The 21860-nt window shown below is 39.3% G+C and overlaps 1 protein-coding gene across 3 annotated transcripts in view; it reads right to left on the bottom strand.

The window, feature by feature from the left end:
- The window catches only part of LOC140741049 (proto-oncogene Wnt-3), a 56871-nt gene that overhangs the window by 9531 nt on the left and 25480 nt on the right, over positions 1 to 21860 (bottom strand). For all 3 annotated transcript variants that reach the window (XM_073070711.1, XM_073070713.1, XM_073070712.1), the window contains exon 3: positions 4518 to 4783. In XM_073070711.1, the coding sequence (XP_072926812.1) occupies positions 4518 to 4783 (266 nt within the window). The remainder of the gene's footprint in view (positions 1 to 4517; positions 4784 to 21860) is intronic.

The following is a 21860-nucleotide window of genomic DNA, read 5'->3' on the forward strand; positions in this document are numbered from 1 at the left end:
CTCATCCATCTCACCCTACTTCACTGCCTCATTCTTTTATGAATCAGTTTTATGAATGTCAATTCTAAATCTAAATAAAGTAAATTTTTGTCCTTCTGACTCGATTTTTTTGGTGCATCATGAGTAAAAATGTGTGGTCAATTTAATTCTAATATACTGGATCATACATTGTACTAAATGATGATTAATCAAAAAACCATTTCTCATACACACATTGGAGCCATAACTATCAATTTTGTTACTTTTCAAAATTAGAATGGGGTTTAATATCACTCACATACGTTGTGAAATTTGTTGTCTTGTGGCAACAGTACAGTGCAAAATAATCAAAAACCACTACAAGTTACAATAAGCAATGGGACAAAGAGAAGGAAATACTGTGGTGGAGGAGGAGGTGTCTGGTCCCATCAACTGTTTCAGAGCAAACAGGAGCATTCTCAAATATCAATTAGCCTGAGCAACTTGAGAACAACAGTTTAGTCATAGAGATAGTTTTTAAGGAAAGGAGTTGTGAAAAGGTTGAGGCAGGGATTTCAACAGCTTAAGCTCTGGACAACTGAAAGCACCAATACCAATGAAAGCTGGGAGACATCAAGGAAGTGGAACAGGGCAGTAATTTTGTCAGAGGGTTGGGAGTACTGAATGGTCAGAAGCTTCATTCACACTCTTCAATGTGAAGAGTGCAGCCGGCAGCTGGGAGCTGTAGGCAGCAATTGCCAGAGTCAAAACAGCCCTGAGTGCAGATTACATCAGCCGAAGCAGACATACTGCTATTCCTTCTCACAGTCAAACTTCTGGAAAGTAACTAATTTACATTACAGTGTAAAAGAGTCCTGATTGAGAGTGAATGACATGTACCTTAAGGGTTTCAAACTATCAATGCATGCCAGAAAGATACACTGGCTTTTCGCCATCTACCTGTTTACACATAGCAAACACCTGGATGAGAAGCTATCTGTGCCAAAATGCCTTCTGTGTTATTTACAGTGCTAAGCTTGTTTCAGGGTGTCACTTGCTGTCTGACATATAAACTGCAGTTACTCCTTTCTTAAATGGATATAATCAACCCATCTATTCCCTCAAGGACTGTCCCCTCTCCAGCATTGTTTCCCTCCACTGTTTCTGCACCTCAGGGCCGCTCTTACCCCTCTCCAGCTCCCTATATTTGTCACTTCCATCTATTTAGCAGAACGGTGATGTTCTGACCAAGGCCTTGCTGTCCATGACTCTCAACCAGACACACGGTCACATTTTGCTCTCCTCAAGTGCTTTACCTCCATAGGCCTGCTGGAGAGGGGTAATGGGCAGAACGAGCCCTGAGTGCTGATCGCTTGATTCCTTTCACAATCCTAATTCTGGAAGGCAACCAATATGAATTACTCTTTAAAAGTTTACTGAATGACATATAGCTTTAGGGTTAAAGAAGCTACCTGCCTTTAGTTCACTGGCATCTGCCTGAGCATGCTCAACTCCTGGTGAATGACTTGCTTTTGTGCTCACTCAGCCCTGCTTGCTCCTAGTGGCATCATCCACAGAAAAGGGATCAGCCATGTGTCACCCTGCCCATCTCACCATTTCCTTCAAAGAGCCATCACCTGGGCCTATGGCTGCTTCTATGATGTCACACTCCTTCTCCAATATCAGGGTGGGACTGATTCCAGCAACACCACAGCAACCTCACGTAGGCACCACAGAAATGTAGCAGTTAACGAGACACTATTACAGCTTGGGGCATCAGAGTTCGGAGTTCAATTCCAGATTTCTCTGCAAGGGGTCTGTACGTCCTTCCCGTGGAATAGTGGGTTTTCTCCGGGTGCTCCGGTTTCCTCCCACAGTACCGGTTAGTAGGTTAATTGGTCATTGTGAGTAGTCCCGTGATTAGGCTAGGGTCAAATTAGGGATTTCTGGGCAGTGCAGATCGAAGGACCAGAAGAGCCTATTCTCCGCTGCATCACTAAACAAAAAATAAAACAAAAACCAAAGTTATTGCTATCAACTCCCATCATAGATGGCCACATCCATTGTTGCTGGCAAGGGATGCTTACTGGAACAGGGCATATGTATGGTGCCAAGTCCCATGTGAATATAGCTGCTTTACATTCATGCCAATGAAGTTGCCCATCGTAACCAATGTAGGGATTATCTATTTCAATGTATAGTCTGCATATATCTATTGGAATAGCTAATCATCCTCGTATATGCAATGGTCAGTTTGATCAGAAGCAAAAACATGGGCACTGAGCTTCTTTCTGGGAAGAGAAAGAAACTCCAACATAATTTAGAATATGACAGCATTGGAGATAGTTATGGATTGAGTGTAAGGGCTGGATAGTATCAGGCTTTCCCCAGAATCCTTCATCTGGCATTGGAGATGGTCCAGAGGAGGTTCACAAGAATGATCCCAGGAATGAAAGGGTTAATGTATCAGGAGCATTTGATGGCTCTGCACCTGGAGTTGAGAAGAACAAGGGGAGATTTCTTTGCAATCTCTTAAAGATTGAAAGATCTGGATAAAGTGAATGTGGGGAGGATGTTTCCTAAAGTGGGGGAGTCTAGGACCAGAGGACACAGCCTCAAAATAGAGGGACGTCCATTTAGAACAGAGATAAGGAGGAATTTCTTTAGCCAGAGAGTGGTGCATCTGGTAAATTTATTGCCACAGGCGGCTGTGGAGGCCATGTCATTGGGTACATTTAAGGTGGAAATTGATAAGTACTTGTTTTAGTCAAGGCTTGAAGGGTTATGGGGTCAAGGCTTGAAGGGTTAGGAGTCCAAGGCTTGAAGGGTTCAAAAATTTTTTTTGAATTTTTTGAAGAGGTTATGAGGAAAGTTGACGGGGGTAAAGCAGTGGATGTTGTCTATATGGACTTCAGTAAGGCCTTTGACAAGGTTCCGCACGGAAGGTTAGTTAGGAAGGTTCAATCGTTAGGTATTAATATTGAAGTAGTAAAATGGATTCAACAGTGGCTGGATGGAAGATGCCAGACAGTAGTGGTGGATAACTGTTTGTCAGGTTGGAGGCTGGTGACTAGTGGTGTGCCTCAGGGATCTGTATTGGGTCCAATGTTGTTTGTCATATACATTAATGATCTGGATGATGGGGTGGTAAATTGGATTAGTAAGTATGCAGATGATACTAAGGTAGGTGGCGTTGTGGATAATGAAGTAGGTTTTCAAAGTTTGCAGAGAGATTTAGGCCAGTTAGAAGAGTGGGCTGAAAGATGGCAGAGGGAGTTTAATGCTGATAAGTGTGAGGTGCTACATTTTGGTAGGAATAATCCAAATAGGACATACATGGTAAATGGTAGGGCGTTGAAGAATGCAGTAGAACAGTGATCTAGGAATAATGGTGCATAGTTCCCTGAAGGTGGAATCTCATGTGGATGGGGTGGTGAAGAAAGCTTTTGGTATGTTGGCCTTTATAAATCAGAACATTGAGTATAGGAGTTGGGATGTAATGTTAAAATTGTACAAGGCATTTGTAAGGCCGAATTTGGAGTATTGTGTACAGTTCTGGTCACTGAATGATAGGAAACATGTCAACAAAATAGAGAGAGTACAGAAAAGATTTACTAGAATTTTACCTGGGTTTCAGCACCTAAGTTACAGGGAAAGATTGAATAAGTTAGGTCTTTATTCTTTGGAGCATAGAAGATTGAGGGGGGACTTGATAGAGGTATTTAAAATTATGAGGGGGATAAATAGAGTTGACGTGGATAGGCTTTTCCCATTGAGAGTAGGGGAGATTCAGACAAGAGGACATGGGTTGAGAGTTAGGGGGCAAATGTTTAAGGGTAACACGAGGGGGAATATCTTTACTCAGAGAGTGGTAGCTGTGTGGAACTAGCTTTCAGTAGAAGTGGTAGAGGCAGGTTCGGTATTGTCATTTAAAGTAAAGTTGGATAGGTATACGGACAGGAAAGGAATGGAGGGTTATGGGCTGAGTGCGTGTCAGTGGGACTAGGTGAGAGTAAGCATTTGGCACGGATTAGAAGGGCCGAGATGGCCTGTTTCCGTGCTGTAATTGTTATATGGTTATATGGTTATGGGGAGAAGGCCGGAGATTTTAAAATGGATTGGCAACGATGAAATGGCAGAACAGACTTGATGGGCCAAATGGCCTAATTCTGCTTCTATATCTTATGGTCTTATCTCACACTCCCCCTGCCCAAGTGCACTAACATTTAGAGCTTGACTCAGTCAGTTCAATTCTTGAATAAGAAATTTGTGAACTCAGTTATCTTTGCAGCACGTTTGTGCATGCTGTACATTATTCCCAGTGTGGAGCTCCAGATGACACTAAACTGAAGCCTCAAGCAGCTGCCCTGATGTATTTTAAAGACCACAGAGAAAATTAACTTCTTCTATGCAAAACATTTTAATTTTTTATCAAAATATTCAAACTTGGTAAATATCTAAAATAATAATTGAGATAAAAGGTGTGTCAAGTAAATTCATCCTCATCCTGGTTTAAAAAGAGTTTATTCCACAAAGACCAAATCTGCTTCATTCCTTACCGTCCGTCCAGCTTCGTTGTTATGTCGGTTCATGGCGGATCTGGCATCCGGCCTGTTCTCCCGTGCATCTGCAAACTCCCTGGACACCAGCACGCCAAATTCGGCATCCTCGCTGCAGCCGCCCCACTTCCAGCCCTCGCCCGGTGGACCCTTGTGGTGTGAGTCACAGCCACAGATGGTGTTGGAGCCCTCGGCACAGGAACGTGTCACGGCAAAGGCCACTCCAGCTGAGGCAATGGCATGGACAAAGGCAGACTCCCGGGTGGCTAGCAGTGGAGACAAAAGGAGAGAAGGGAATCAGGAACTCCACAGATCTCAACAGTGCCACAGAAAAGAAGCCAATGGGCATGTTTTGTAATCTGAACTAATGACATGATGCATCTGTAAACTATTGTCAAGATATATGTTGCCAATGTTTGTGTTTCTTTGATCATTAGAAATTTAATTAGCATATATTATCGTAAATAGCAGACGTGGTATTGTGAGTTAAAGAGAGTTTTGCCATTAGGGCCTCTTAGAATCTGTTGCTGAAATGATAATGATTTGAAACAGTCTATTACGTTTTCTTTAATTTGATTCACTTTTAATTTACACACAATATTGTAGCTTGGAGATCATTTTCATAAACTCACATATCATGTGTCGGTGATATTGAGAGTTGCATTAATTTAGATCACAGAAGTGATTCTGTCAATTTGGGAGACTTTGTTCAAGACAGCACGTATTTAAATTGGACAGGAATGGAACATTTCATATCTAAAAAATAATCTTTCATCTAAGTTTGCATTTTTCCAGTTTATTTTCTGTATCCTGCTGTCTTGCTTCAAGTACCTCACTCATGTAGGCTTTTAGAGCTGCCACACTTAGTTTCGTATTTGTGAGCCATTTTACTGTGGGGCATCACAGCCAAAACTAATCTTATTTTCTTCCTAATGTGCAAATGCATGCATAATTTTGGCAAGGGTTAATGAATAATAATCAGGAGTGGGGCCTCTGGGATATTTATTTCCTTCTCACTCAGAGACAAGAGCTCATTCGTAGTGTTGTACATTTTTGTGATATTATTATATACTGCTGGTGAAACTTTTCAATTAAAAGGGGATGCTGATGATGAGATTACCCCTTTAAAAACACTTATATCCTCAATCATTTTCTGAAGGTGAGGATCTCCAAATAAAGAGGTCATTTCTGATGAAACTCCCTCTTTAAAGATAATGCGTATAAATAATTGCCCTCCCATATTGAAAGGATTGTAGATAATATTTCTGTTAAAAGAGGTGCTTATGGTGAGATTTTCTCATTAAAAATGACACATTAAGAAGAATTATTACATACATATTGTATAGAATTATTATCTTGACGCATCTTCCCATTGAGAGCATCACTGATTCTTAAGGTTTTGTCTTTAAATTAGGATACATGTGAGATTTCCCCATTAAAGGAGGCACTGATTGTGACCCTCATTTCATTAATAGGAGCACCAATGGTAATAGTTGGGCTTTGAAATGACTTTCAGTGGTTTGCTGATAATCTTCAGATTTCTTTTCATGATATCTACAAACCCTGTCCACTGAGTTGCACACTGGGGACTCCTGTCATTATCATGCCAGTTGGCTGGAAGATCAAATTAGATGGAATCACATCTCATTTCGATCTATTAAATTAGAAAACAGTTATGTAATAATAAAAAAAGCATTAATAGTGTATGATATCCCTTTGGATATTTCCTTACTTCTGGAAATAATGACCTTTTAGTTTTCAGTTAATACACCTCAGTTTGAAAGAAAACTGATCAAGTTTTATTAGCATCACTGATGTTTTTATATTGTCTTATAGTGTGTGAATTCCCCCATCCATTCATATACCCTATCTATTATTTTTGGACATACTGGACACAATAAGTTTGGATCTGGTGAATGGTTCTTATCGATGAAAGCTTTCACTGTTGTCTGGGCTGGAAGGGATGTCCAGAATACATGAAATGTTGTTTATAAATATAAGTCTTTGGCTCTTCCTTCCTTTCTTACTTACATGCTCATATTATTTGGAAAAATCGGAACATCCCTGTTTAAGTCTCTCTTTCTAATTTCTTCCCCTGTTCCTGACTGGCACTTCTCTCTGAGGTACACCCAATACTGGGATTTGACCATGGACAGAAAAGGTGATGAAAATTGGCACCACAGTTAGCGCAACGCTATGTTCAGAGTTCAATTCCAGCGTCCTGTGTAAGAAACTTGCACGTTCTTCCTGTGTGCACGTGGGTTTCTTCTGGGTGCTCTGGTTTCCAAAAACATACCAGTTGCTTGGTTAATCAATCATTACAAATTGTCCTTGATTGGGCTTGGGTTGAATGGGTGGGTTGCTAGGCGGTGCAGCTTGATGGCCAGAAAGGCCAGTTCTGTGTTGTATCTCTAAAACAAAGAAGTGTCCCGTCCACTCATTGGAGGAGTGTGTGTCTACTCCCACTGTCTGCTGGCTTTGCTAAAAAAAACATATGGCAGGCCAGAAGAGGACTGCAGTCCACTCCAATAGCTATCCAAAGATCAGTGACAAATTCTCCCTGACTGAGAGAGAAGTCGGAATCACCTGTCAAATAGTTTATCTTAACAAGAAGTGGCATCCCCAGGAATGCAGGAAAGAATAAAACAAAACAAGCATGGAAAGAACTGCAGTGCAGGAGCGATGCAAGCTGCACCAGTACACGTGCATAAGTTATTGTTCCTTTCCAAAGGTAGAATATCACTATTCACTCACTTTCCAGCTGGGGCCACTTGGTGGTGTGGCTCCTGTCTCATAGCTCCATTGTCCTAGGTTCAATGCTAACTTCTTGCGCTGTCTGTTTGGATGTTTTCCCAGTGACTGTGTGGGATTCCTCAATCCTCCCACATCCTACAAACATGCTGGTTGGTAATCAGTCACTGTAAGTTGTTCCGTGTGTACGGGACTGGGAGAACCGGTGGGGTGGGGGTGGTGAGGGGAATGTCGATAGGAATATAGGAAGAATAGGTTACAAGGGAAGTGAGTGGTGAATAGAATTGCTCTGTGAGTCTGTATACACTCAATGGGCTGAAATGGCTCTTGTCATCAGGAAATACGAAGATGTTCAGGTCTAAGAACTTTGCCTGTTTTTCCTTTTAAACCAATGAGGACCAATTGTTTTGTTTTAATAATAGGTGTGTGCCATGCTTGAGATTTATTTCAGCTTCATTTACCTAATCTTAGTTGCATAACCCTTCAATAACCTTACCTACCAATGTCCCAGTTCAGAGATTGATCCTACAAACCTGTAATAGAGACATTCACTGCCTGTCTTCTGACTATTGGCTTTTCCCTATCAAGCACAGATAGTTCTGTCGATCATTATTGGCAAACTACTCTATTATTGTGTTCCAAATTAGAAAACAGCTCTCTATAAACCAAAGGGAAGATAAAGGATAGGACTGAACAAAAAAGATACTTATATAATTCTTTTTTGTTATACCAGGGAGTCCTAACATACCTAATGAATGATTCGTAAGGTAGATTGTGGTATATCACTGGAAACATTGAAGCCAGCTCGCACACAGCAAGTTTCCAGAAAATGAAATAGAGCAGAGTGTGTGAATGTTGTGGCTGGAGACACCTTCACCCCAATTGACAAAATATATGCTGTTCAAGGAATAAATGTTGGTTAGACCCTCTGGTCTTAATATCCACCTGAGAGTATTGACAGTTTAACATGATATATGAAAAATGATACATTTCTAGTATTGTGCTGGAGAGTCAGCCTGGAATATGAGCTTCAATTGTATTGTACATTTAAATTTTGAATCCTGCACCTAAAACTTCACTACATATATTTTAGAACTGTAATAGCGTGACGCTATTACAGCTTGGGGCTTCAGAGTTCAGAGTTCAACTGACATCACCTGAGCGTTCTCCCTGTGGAATGCATGGGTGCTCCACTGCCCTCCCTCAGTCCAAAGACGTACTGATTAGTAGGTTAATTGGTCATTGTAAACTGTCCCGTGATTAGGCTAGGGTTACACTGGGGAATTGCTGTGGGGGGGCCTGGTCAGTGCTGTATCTCTCAATAAAAAAACATTGTTTTTACTCAGAGATATCAAACTGAAATTGATAAAATAGTGCATCCTTAACTGAATGTTCATCCCCTGAACTGACTTAAACCTTTGTTTGGCATCAAGTGAAACTAAAGTCTTTCCCTAAACCTAAGTAAATATGATTGTGAAAAGACTCGAATGGGTGACGTATATCCTTCATGGAAAGAATCATGCCACCCTCATGTAGGCTAAATAAAACATAAAAGCATGGTTGCGTTTCAATGTCCACAGGACAAGTGGATGTGCATGATGCTTACTAACATCCCAAAAACAGTGATATATTCCTGTTTAATCCTTGGCATTAAATGTGAGAGAAGCTTGATGGCTCAGTGTTGGAATGAAAGGGTAATGTTAAATATTTAGCAATGAACAGATGCCAGGAACAGAACAAGCAGCATGGTTGCTAAAGTGATTGTGAATGAGTAACCCACCAAAAGTACGAGACCAATGGATAATGATCTAGGAGACACCATCCGTAGTGTCCTGGGACAGTTTGAGAGTGACTGTGAGTGGTACTGAAGGTGTGGGATGGTCCTAGGATTAAGTATGAGAGAGTGAGTGTGAGAGAGTAATGTTGGAGGTGTGGGAATGTCCTGTGGCAGCTCAGGACAGAGGCTGACTCTCTTGCCTGGAAAATGAGCTGCATTACCTGCTGAGTGTCTGAATCTGCCTTTGTTAGCTCAGTGTCACACTGTATTATTAATACAATAGAGAGAGTTACTTCAGGCAACGTTACCCACTGCAGAGTTCTGGCATTCCCTGACAAATCGTAGCAACAGCCAACTATTCTTAATTCTAGTGTGTCCCCAATCGGGTGGGATAGACTAGGAAATCCCTATTGAAACACTTTCATCAAAATGACTAAAGGGCGTGTGAATGGCGCAGCTATGGCCCTAATCACTAGTTCGCGCTGATATAGTTTGCCCTCTCTCGCAGTGGGGTAGAAGCTTAACTCTTTTTCTCAGTATAAGCTTATTTTGCTCTTTTTAATCCTTTTAGCTCATGAAGCATCAAAACTGATCCTGAGCATTTCAACTCAGAAGCAAATAATGTGTTTTTTAAAAAGAGATATGGTTTAAAAATATAATTTAAGTGGCAGTAATGGCAGAACCAGGCCATAACATCTTGTCGGGTCTGCTGCCCTGGTGCGGGAGGCTGGCTGAAGGGGCGGTGCGGATCAGGGTGAAGGTGTCTGTGGCCACAACATGCACACACTCCTTACTAATCTCAATGCTCTCCTCACCCACCCACCCCTTTCCTCCCCTCGACAATGTGATTGAAGAGCAAGAAATTTCAAAACCTACTGAATCCCTGAAGAGAAAAGGCAGAGGGATAGAACCACAGGGCTCAATCTGAGATAGAGGGAATCTAAAGTTAAAAATGAATAAACATTTTAAATTAGGAAGGTGAATGCATAGAATTCTTGTTTAATTTTATAAAACTGAATCATTAATCTATTAGTTCAATTCTTAGATATTAATAATTACTTAATTCAGTCATTGATTTGAATTGGCTATTTAATTTGTTGCATTAAAATTCATACATTTCTTAAAGCTTTGCAGATTTCAGAGTGAAGATATGTAAGCTTCACTCCTGAACCAGGGTCTGATCTCAATAAAGCCCATCAAGCATTGTATACTAAGTGCAATCAGTCATCATAAACTGATTGTGAGCTGACCAGGTTGAGGATATAGACCCAAACACAAATCCAACACGTCATGGAATATGAGAGCATTTGAGTAGTCAGACAACAGGGGCTCAGAGTACCACAGATTACTTGTAAAACACTCCCATTGTTGTCACAGAAAGAGTAGGCCAATATAACAGTGAGAGTAATGATTGCCAAACCTCCAAATACGTGGCCCTGTAAACTGCCCTGAATGGAAGATCTTTCTTGCTCCATTAAAAATCTAATTGAGAAGTAAACCGGCACTCTCTCCTCTCTTGAGCATTTCCATCACTGTCACACTCTGTGCAAATCCAACCCAGATATAGCTCATGGTTAGAAAATAGTTCTAGTGAAATAAGAAACTATTTTGTGATCTAATACTAAAAATTCAACGCATCTAAGATTAAGGTGTGAGATGGTGTTAGTTGAGGATAGCAGAAACCAAGAGAGAGTATGGATTGGTAGGGAGCAATGGCAAGATACAAGAGGTTGTGGAGTGTCATCCCTTCTGGCACAGTCAGTCATCAGGTTGCAAAGGGACTAAAAGGCCATTGTGTTTCCAGTCTTGGAGATGTGTGCATAGAAGGGAAGCGACTGTTTCTCAAATGTGGTTAAAAGAATGCAGATCATTTTCAATAGTGAGTTGTGCATAACCAGTTCCCCAGAAGCCATGACACAAAAGCCAGGGCTTACTGTTTCTCCCTTGACTGCTGCAATTTAGCTGAGGTGTGTTGTGGTGAGACATGTTATGTACCAGAACTCTGAAACATATGTATAAAGCAAAACAAAACATTTACAAGTGATTGTATGGGGCGTGCATTCAAGAATCGAGCTTAAGATGAGATACAGAACCTACACACAAGGTTGTAGCTACTTTACAAAGTGACATCCTACCTTTATTAATGGCAGGGTGCCAGAGAATTTTGGTCTGGAGGCATCGTACAAGTCTCAACACTTTTAGAATAAGGTTTCTGTTGATTAGTCAAACTCAATATCATATTGTGTCAGATCATTCTAAAAGCATATTCTTAAACCTCTCCAAATATCCCCCATAACCTACATTAAACAGTTATTGCAAAAATCTTATGGAATTAAAAGTAATTTTTTTTTGTTCATTTGGGAATGTGGGTGTGGCTTGAAAGGATTTATTGCCAACTTTAGTCACTGTCGAGAAGCTGGGTGGTAAATTGTCTTCAGAAGCACTGCAAGTCCTCCCACAGTGCTGTCAGCCAGGTAGCTTCAGGATTTTAATTCTACAATGACAGAGTGTTGAAACATTTTCAAGACCATAGGACATAGGAGCAGAATTAGGTCATTTGGCCCATCGAGTCTTCTCTGCCATCCAACATGACCGATTTAAATCCCTCTCAACTCCTTTGGCACCCTGACTACTCAAGAACCTATCAACCTCTGCTTTAAATATACTCAATGACTTGGCTTCCACAACCGCCTGTGGCAATGAATTCCACAGATTCACCATCCTCTGGCTAAAGAAATTCCTCCTCGTCTTCATTCTAAATGGACGTTCCCTATTCTGAAGCTGTGCTCCCTGGTCCTAGACTCCCCCACTATATGGAACATCCTCTCCACATCCACTCTATCTAGACCTTTCAATATTCGATTGGTTTCCATGAGATCCACCTTATTCTTCTAAACTCCGGTGAGTACAGGGCCAGAGCCATCAAGTGCTCTTCATATGTTAACCCTTTCATTTCCAGAACCTCCTCTGGACCCTCTCCAATGCCAGCACATCTTTTCTTAGATTAGGAGCCCAAAACTGCTCGCAATACAAGTGTGGTCTGACCAAAGAATCATAAAGTCTTAGCATTACATCCTTTAGTACAATGAAGACAATGGTACATTTCATGAAGAGATGCAAAGATGTGGCACACATCATGCTTCTGTAGCTGACGAGGGAAGGAGAATGGGTCAGGTTTAGGAAGTACTGTTAAATAAAACATAGTAAGCTGCTGGAGTGTATGTTATAGATAGTGATGATGGGAAGAGCCAATCAAACACCCTGTTGTACCATTTTGTCGTGTTTTATGGTTTTTAATGGATCCAGCACTGATCCGAAGTGTAGATTGTTGGGATATGAATCACTCACTTCGGAACAACTAAATCAAAGTAATTACTTGATGTCAGGTTGTTGATCAGTGGTATTGTTCCTGGATGTTGACCTTGGTGGATTTGATTATGCTAATCCCATTGAATGCCTCTGGAAGGTTATTAGACATTCTCTTTCTAGAGGTGGTAATTACTTGTCACTCGAATGGTATGAATGTTACTAGCTGCATATCAGCTCAAGACAATTTTTATTCTGGTCTTGATACATATGGACTTCATTATCTGAGGAACTATGAATGGAAAAAGATTGTGGAATTGTCAGTGAATTTACCTTTTGAAGGGAGGAGAATTTGAGAAGCAATTGAATGAGCATTTCCCTGTGGAACTCCTGCAGTGATATCCTAGGGCTCTGGTAATTGGCTTTCAACCATATAATCATCTCTTATGTGATTGGTCTGACTCTAGAATTTGGATAGGTTTCCCTTGATCCCCACTAACTTCAATTTTATTGAAGCTCTTTGATGCAATTTCTGGTCAAATGCTTCCAATATCTTCACTTTACTTATGAAATGCAGCTACTTTGTTCCCATTTTGATTGAGATTATAAAAAAGTCTAAAACTAAGTAATCCTGGTGAAATACAACTTGAGCACTATCAAAGTGTTAGTATGTTTTGCTGACACTTTCCAAAAATTTCCTGGTGCTTGAGAGCAGACAAACATGACAGTTCAGGGTATAATGTGTAGTGATTCTAATCATATAGTTTGCCTTTAAATTCCATGACTACATATTGTGATGCACAATATGTATAGATGGTTTCCACCTGAAATTACCTCCTTGCACCCTCTAAGAATAGTCTTACATTGGGGTTGGTTTTTCTTTATAGTCAATCTCATTGGGGTTAGAGAGGTGCAGAGATGGAGATATTCATGAAGAGGGTGTTTCACAACCCAGGAAATAGATACTGGGCCACCAATGGCGAAGCAATAAAAATTAGACAGAGACCAACAGTTGGAATTGGAGGAATGCTGAACTTAAGAGAAGCTTACAGAGGAAACTGAACACAAGTATGAAAATTTTAAATCTTTGATATTGTTAGTCTAGGGAACAGTACAGGTCAACAAAGACAGGATTACTGGATGAATGTAACTTGGTCCAAATTATATGTTCAACAAAGGTTTTGTGTGTATCTATGTTTATGGAGATTGGAAGATGGATGGCTGGCTGGAAGACATTTAGAGAAGTTCAGTTCAAAGATGATAAAATCATGGATTTATAGTTTTAGCCACAGATATGTTGAATCATGGACTGTCTTGGCAATAGTTAACTGAGGTTAAATTACCTATATTGAACCATATGTTTGCTAAAAAATTATCATCTTGAGTAGGATTATCTGCTATTAATTTGGAGGAGCTGAAACCAATTTGAATATCATATGTTAAGCAGAGTGATTATCTTGAAATTTTTTTGCAAAAACTATATCAATGGTAAAATAATTATCAATTAATGGTAATTATCAACAATGTTAAATTAAGTATACTTTTTATTGCATTATTATTTTGAGGTACACACTTAATATTTTTCCTTAATCTGCAGTGGCTTGGTCTTCCTGTCTTGATAGCCAGCACCAATCTATTGTTACATGGATTTAGCACAGCTTTGCTACTCTGCTAGTGAAAATTCTATCATGCTGACTGCTTACAGAACCAAATGCAAGTAGATCCTTAATTTTCATTCGGAAAGGGAGACCACCTGATCAGATCTACATGTGTAATGGAAGCTTAATTCCATTTGCAGTGGCTTAAAGAGTCATTTCACTGTGTAACAAAACTGCAACATAGAGACAAATTTTTAAAACTGTGCAGACCTTGTACAAAACCACCAGTAAGTTTAACACAGTTATATCTGAAAATAAAGAAAGGCTACACTGCTGGGATTCAGCTAATGACACGACAATTGCCTCTATTTATAGATGATCAGATTTCTGTGTGAACTCACACAGAATTAATTAACCTCAGGCAAAATATAACAATATAAGCAACAATACCTTCATAACAGCTGCCGTGGTGTATGGAATATTTTACTCCAAGTTTGGGACTGTGAAATGCTGATGGGAAGAGTTTTAACTTACATGACATACCTGACAAGCTATCCAAAATTCAACCTGAAATGCTAGATGCTGCCTGACCTGCTGAGTGTTTTGGCCAATTTCTGTTTCGCTTCAGTTTTCCAGCATCAGCAGTGTTTTTGTTTGATTTGGCAGATGGAATATAGTGTAGGGAAGTGTATGGTCATGCACATTGGCAGAATGAATAAAAGCATAGGCTATTTTCTAAATAAGGAGCAAATTCAGAAATCAGAGGTGCAAAGGAGCTTGGGAGTTCTGGCGCAGGATTCCTAAAGTTAATTTGCAGATTGAGTCAGTGGTAAGGAAGGCAAATGCAATGTTAACATTTATTTCCAGAGAACTAGAATATAGGAGCAAGGATGTAATACTGAGGGTTTATAAGGCAGTTATGTGAGCAGTTTTGGGCCCCATATCTACGAAAGGATGTGCTGGTATTGGGAAAGGTCCAAAGGGTACTCACAAGAATGATCCAGAAATGAAATGTTTGATTACTCTGAGCCTGTACTCACTGGAATTTAAAAGAATGAGGGAAACCTCACCTGCTTGAAACTTGTCAAATGTTGAAAGCCCTAGACAAATTACACATAGAGAGGATGTTTCCAGTAGTGGGAGAGTCTAGGACCAGAGGGCACAGCCTCGGAATAGAAGGATGTCCCTTTAGAACAGAGAAGAGGAGGAATTTCTTTCACCAGAAGGTGGTGTATCTGTGGAATTCTTTAGCACAAATGGCTGTGGAGGCCGAGTCATTGGGTATATTTAAAGCAAAGGTTGATAGATTCTTGATTAGTAAGGGTGTCAAGTGCTAGGGGGAGAAAGCAGGAAATTGGGGTTGGGAAAAAAAATAAATCAACCATGATGGAATAGCAGAGCAAACATGATGGTCCAAATGGCCTAACTGCTTTTATGTCTTATGGTCTTTGATTTTGCTATTTAATTGTGAAAGAGAATTGATTTGCAATGTATTTCCTTTCCTTTCACATGTATAAATTGATTAATATGGAGAACCTTGACTGATTTTTAACCCATTCCTTAATCGAAGGTTTTAAGCCAAATTAAGCCAAGGTTTTAAGCCAACTTAATTGCTATCTCATCTGTTGATCATTTGGGGAATGAATGGGAACTCTCTATCATATTCATATGGTTCAAGATCATATCCTGTAGCCACACACTGAATAACCTTATTCCTATTCCTCAGTGTCATGGAGAATTGAAAGCTATTATCTAAACCTTCTTCAGATCATTGCACAGGACACCAAAAGGGAGAACAATATTTGCTTTGAAGATGTTTGTAATCTGTATCTCAACATTTCACTGCCTCATATCATCGTTCTCAAGCTAGCTCAGGGGTTCCTAACCTTTTTTATGCCATGGGCCAATACCATTAAGCAAGGGGTCAGTGGACCCCAGGTTGGGAACCCCTGAGCTAGCTGATTTGACAGATCATATTATCAACATTGACTTCCAAGGTGGTTACACACTAAGATGCCAACAAATCACTGACTTGAACTTAACACATCACAGAGGTTCTACAGCTGGGATATTAATATTAGAATGAATTATACAATTCTTATTTTGCTCCTCTTTCCTTTATGCATAATCCATACTGCATACAGTTTAATGTTTATCCTATTTTTATGACTTTGTGGCATATATGAGCAGAGGAAGTCCTTGTGGTGAAGGAAATCCCTTGGTATCCTTAAGCAGAATGTGACTAAGAAGAAATGGTTATGTGTTTCCTATTATGCTGTGGGACCATGAGGAGTACTGGAAGATGTTATCATTGTTTGTGCCTCCTGCTCCTGTCTTTCTAGATGGAAGACTGGAGTTTGATCAGTATTGTCATAGAACCCTTTGTACTGTGCATTTTGTAAATGCAACACAGCTATAGTGTGTCAGTGGTGGAGTAGGAAGTTTGAATTCTTAGGCTGCATTGATCAAGATACTGCAAAGCTGCTTGTGTGTTGCTGCACTATCTTCATCCAAGCAAGTGGAGAGATCTCCATCATGATTCTCACTTGTACTTTGTAAAAGCTTTGGGAAATCAGAAGGTTAGCTACTTGTTATAGCATAGCCTCTCTCTCACCCACTCTCACAGACATGTTAAAGTTAGCTCTGGTGCACATATGTTTCTGATCAGTGGTAGTTCACTCCCAAGATGATGATTTAACAGCTGAGAGATGGTCATTTTCTGGCACTTGCTTATTACAAGTAGCCTGTATTAGCATCAAGAACTCCCACATAAAGGTTAGATGGAGATTACGTCTCTCTCGGTTCAACAAAGTGGTCATCTCCTGGTTAGCTACATCATGTTCATCATGTTCTGTAGAACCAACTGTTTCCTTCAAGTGCCAAAAAGAAAGATCAAGGTGGTTTCAGGAATAACTTTAAATTAAAGAGATATGACTGCAAAATTAAGTATAAGATACCACTAGTATATTAAATAATGGGTAAAAGGTCAATAAATGATAGTTGAATTGCATCAGTTTCTGAGGAAATGGAAAGATAAAAAACTGAATGCAGAGGAAGATAAAAAAGTTACTATGGGGCAGGTGGAAAGGAATGGAAGGTCAGTCAGTCCTGAAGGATCACTGGTTGCTAAATTGTCATCAAATGCAATGAATGTATTATTGCTCTTAAAGGCATTTTAAAGGGAGTCACTTCTGGCTCAGAGTCAGCTCTCTTGCCAGACCAATAGTCCATTGGGAAACAAGTTTTAAAATATAATAAGTGTGCAGAGAGGCTGCATTTGGAATATGTGCTTCTGACTGAGTGTATCATTCATCAGGAAAATCTATAGTAACACCATGGATGAGCTAGCTATGATTCCCCATTCATCCACTTGTTATGAGACGGCCCCATATGCACTGAGACTTCATGCTGGGAGCCCGCAGTCAAAAAGACTGTTGTGCATAATACAGCCAATTTGAGCAGTATAAATCCATGGTGTAATACAGAGGTAACAACTCAAAAACCTGCTTTGGAAGCCAGATTGGTACTGTATGGATTGAGATGTATTCCAAAAACTAATAAATTAGCCAAAAGCATATCTCAAGGACTTAATTCTACAATGTGGGAGTTACAAAGGTGGGTATGAGATTTCTGCCTCCAGTTTTAACAGAGGTGTTAACATGTTTTAAATAAAAGGATCAAGGCTCTTATTCAAATAGCAGAGGAAGAAACCCCCTCTAAATTCTTCAAGCATTTGTAATTAGTTTCCCACGGATTTATCTCAAAACCAACATGTTTGTACATCCCACTAAGTGTAATAACAGATAAAATTACAACTGTATATGGATAGGTTTTAGACTATTATATTAGAATTTTACACAACAAATCCAGCAATCCACAGCAGCATTCATCAGTTTTTAGGCTTACAATAGATTCTCAAATATCTAGAACTTATTACCCAGGACAAACTGGATCCTGTCACATGATCATTTTGCCTAGTCTCTGGTTTAACTCAACCCACCTGAGGGATCTTGACCAGGGATGTTGTCTGTCCATTTCGCTCCACAGATGCTGCCTGACCTGCTGAGTTCTTCCAGCGATTTGTTTGTTGATCCAGGTTCCAGCAACTGTAATCTCTTGTGTCTCCAGCCTAATCTTTCCCTAGTTTGGGATCTTCTCTACCATTAATCCATGACTTGACTCAGAGGCCAAGAACGTTACCACTGAGCCATAAATAATTACCTTTAAAGCAACCTTAAAACAGTAATATATTTATTACTTGTTGATCAGTCTGCAAGAAGTCACTAGTTCATCTCATGCTCTCTGCATATCAGTTTCAGTAAAGATGGCCTCAGGCAGCTGAAAATATAGGAGATGTGCAATGTGCAGAGGCAGATAGATTGGGAGCTGTCAGTTCAGTGGGATGTTCCTAGAACTGACACATATCTTGGTAGGGTGCCAAGCAATGAAAGAAATGTGGTGATAATTAGTAAACTTATCTGGGGTAGTCAGGTGTGTAGAGACCAAAGTAGTTTTAGCAATAAAACTGGATAGGGTCTGCTGCTATGATCTATCAACTGATTATTACCCAAAAGATTGTTTATTTTTATGCATACAGCTCACCAATTTTAGAGATAAAAGTTCCGGTATAGGTCCCCGCCCAGGACTTTTCTTTTGCATGTTCTGGCAGACTTATGGAAATTTTCCAATCTTTCCCCTCATTATTTCAACTCTCTGCAGCTTCTTGTCTGCTTTGTTTGGAATTCCACCTGCAAAATGAATCTTACACTGATTTTCAAATTATTCTCCCTTTGGTGCTTTCTAAAGTCCCTTCTGTTCAACAAGCCTTGTATAATGCCACATAAATTTTGTACGTGTCTATCTGATAAATCTGTGCAGACTCAAAGTAACCTTAGATTGTGTATACTGGATGTTGATATGCAGGAATTTTTTTAACTCATTCTGAGAATGGTCAGTGTAACACACTGTTTAAGAACATGTCAACGACGAGGAAGTGTTGGATCTCTTTTGAAAGAAATACTTGAGCATCCCAACATTAATGACATGATCTTGAAGTGCAGCCACAATCCAAATATAGGAAATCCAGTATTCAATTTTCATATGGCAATGCCCCAACCAGACAATATAATAATAACTAGTTTACTTATGTTGATGTTTTATAAATGCTGATCAGAACATGAGGAAAAAACTCCCCTCTTGTTCTTCAAGGACATACCTAATTGTGTTCTTTCTTGTAAAACTTGTGTATAATTTATGTTTAATTTATATTTTTCTTGTGAATGCTGCTTATACGATGCTGTGTGCCTGAGATGCTGCTACAAGTAAGTTTTTCATTGCACATATGTGTCTTTGTCCATAGGACAATGAACTTCTCTTTGACTTTCCTTTGGGATTCATCAATCATCTGAACCTCACCTAAAAGACACATTTTTAAGAGTGGATACCTCACTCAATATTGCTTGGGAAAAACGGATTTATTGATATGATAGTCTCTGGAAGTTGATGATAACTTAATGAACTTTTGGCTTAGTGATAAGAATGCCACCAGTTAGTCACAGCTGATATCGTATGATTAGTACCCACTGGACTAAATGTTCAAACTACTGAGTTAATAAAATATAAATAACTAGTGACACAAGGAACAGCAGATAATAATTTGTAGTCTATACATTGAGATGAGAATTGTATATTATTGTTTCAATCTAATTCATTCACATGATATGACACTAATTAAATGCTTTTTTTATCAGTTCATTGAGAGTTGCTAAACCTATAGAATATTTTATCAATCAATGCAATATGGTCTTTCTCTATATGTAAATTGTGCAAATATAAATAATTTTTCATCATGGTATATTCTTATATATCCCAATAGACTATACCTTCCAAACATTGCAGCTTCCAGGGTGAAAGTTGGAGGTAAAGTGAATTCTGGTTAGTTGGGCCGTCAGTTAAATCGGGCAAGCTGCTTATTTGTGACAACTTTTAAAGAACAAAAACTAATCAAGAAAATAGCCAGGATTCCCTTTGTTTATTTGGAACACCATGACTGTAGCTGAACGTTTCTAACTAGCGTCAGTCATGTGCAATTTTCTGAATGTTAAACACTACACCGTGCTTAGAGTGAAAGTTTTTAAATAGCATCAGTTTCATGTGATTGCGTTCAAAAAGGAGTGATTTTTGTCACTGATAATTGGTGAGAAATAAGCAGTAAGACAATTCAGAACTGTTTTGCTCACCCCGGTTTCAAGCATTCAGGCTGAGAGATGCAAGAAATAGCCGGGAGTGAAAATGAAACAATTTCACTACTTCAGCAAGCTGAGGACTATGAAGAATTTGAAGCTATCAACAAGCATCTTGAATGTTACAATGAAAAGAAAGATTTGGAGGCTGCAACAGTTTCTAGCTAGCATCAGTTGCGTGCACATCATGTAGCCATTAGACACTACGCTGTGCTTAGAGCGAGCAGTTTTTAAATAGCGTCAGTTGCATGTGCTTGCGTTCAAAAAGCAGTGATTTTTGTCGCTGATAATTGGCGAGAAATAAGCAGTTAGACAATTCAGAACTGTTTTGCTCACCCCGGTTTCGAGCATTCAGGCTTGGAGATGCAAGAAACGGCTGGGAGTAAAAATTAAACAATTTCACTACTTCAGTGAGTTAGGAACTGCAAAGGATTTGAAAGTATCCGCAATTATCTTGAATGTTACAATGAACATGAAGATTTGGAGGATGCAACAGTTTCTAGCTAGCATCAGCTGTGTGGCCATTAGACACCACACCATTCTTAGAGCAAGCAGTTTTCAAATAGCGTCAATTGCATATGTTTGCGTTCAAAAAGCTGTGATTTTTGTCACTGATAGTTGGTGAGAAAGAAACAGTAGGACAATTCAGAACAGTTTTTCTCACCCTGGTTTCAGGCATTCAGGCATGGAGATACAAAAAAATGACTGGGAGTGAAAATGAAACAATTTCACTACTTCAGCAAGCTAAGAACTATGAAGAATTTGAAGCTATCACCAAGCATCTTGAATGTTACAATGAAAATAAAGATTTGGAGGATGCAACCGTTTCTAAATTGTGTCAGTCATGTGCACTTGTGTGACTGTTAGACACTACATGCAAGAAGGCAATGAAGGCAGTCCATTATCTGCACTAGGCATCTGCACTGATTTTGTTCATTTACATCAATCATAAGAACACAACAGCATATACTGGATGAATTCCTCCATTGATAACTATTAGGAACTAATACACAGTTTTATAGTACTCTAGTAGTTTTGGTGGTGTTCTAATTTATTCTGTATTCATTTACATACATAATTTGTTACTCAATTAAACATAGCTTGCCTTTTTAAACTATATCCATGAAACTTCAGCTAATTGGGGCAGCTACTTAGGCCAAAATGTACTGGTCCCATGTATCCCAATAAGTGGAATCCACTGTATTACCATCAATTAATTAAGAGATTTGTGCAATATTCCTTTAACTTCCATACTAGCTGAGGGTTGATATTTAAACAAAGTGTCTCTCTACATTTATATGTATTACACCACCAGTGTAACATTATAAGAGCTGACCTGTCATTATTACCAATATTACTGCAATTATATCATTGTAACAATGTAACAAAAGATACATTGAGGCATTCTAAAATGCTATGTGTTAATCACGTGAATCAATTATGGAAAATGACATTGATGCCTGTAAAGGGAAAGTGGAGAAATGGATGAGAGAGAAAGATGAAAGGTTATGTTGGTCATGTGAGATGAAGTAGAATGGAAAGAAGGTCATGTGGAGCAAATTTTATGGTAATTTTATCTAATATAGGTTTCTGTTAATAATGTAATGTATGCCGGTTCAACACTGGAGACTATAAAATAAATAACAGGAGGCATAGCAGACACAATATG

The sequence above is a fragment of the Hemitrygon akajei genome, chromosome 18 (assembly GCF_048418815.1).
Source record: "Hemitrygon akajei chromosome 18, sHemAka1.3, whole genome shotgun sequence".
Lineage (NCBI taxonomy): Eukaryota > Metazoa > Chordata > Chondrichthyes > Myliobatiformes > Dasyatidae > Hemitrygon > Hemitrygon akajei.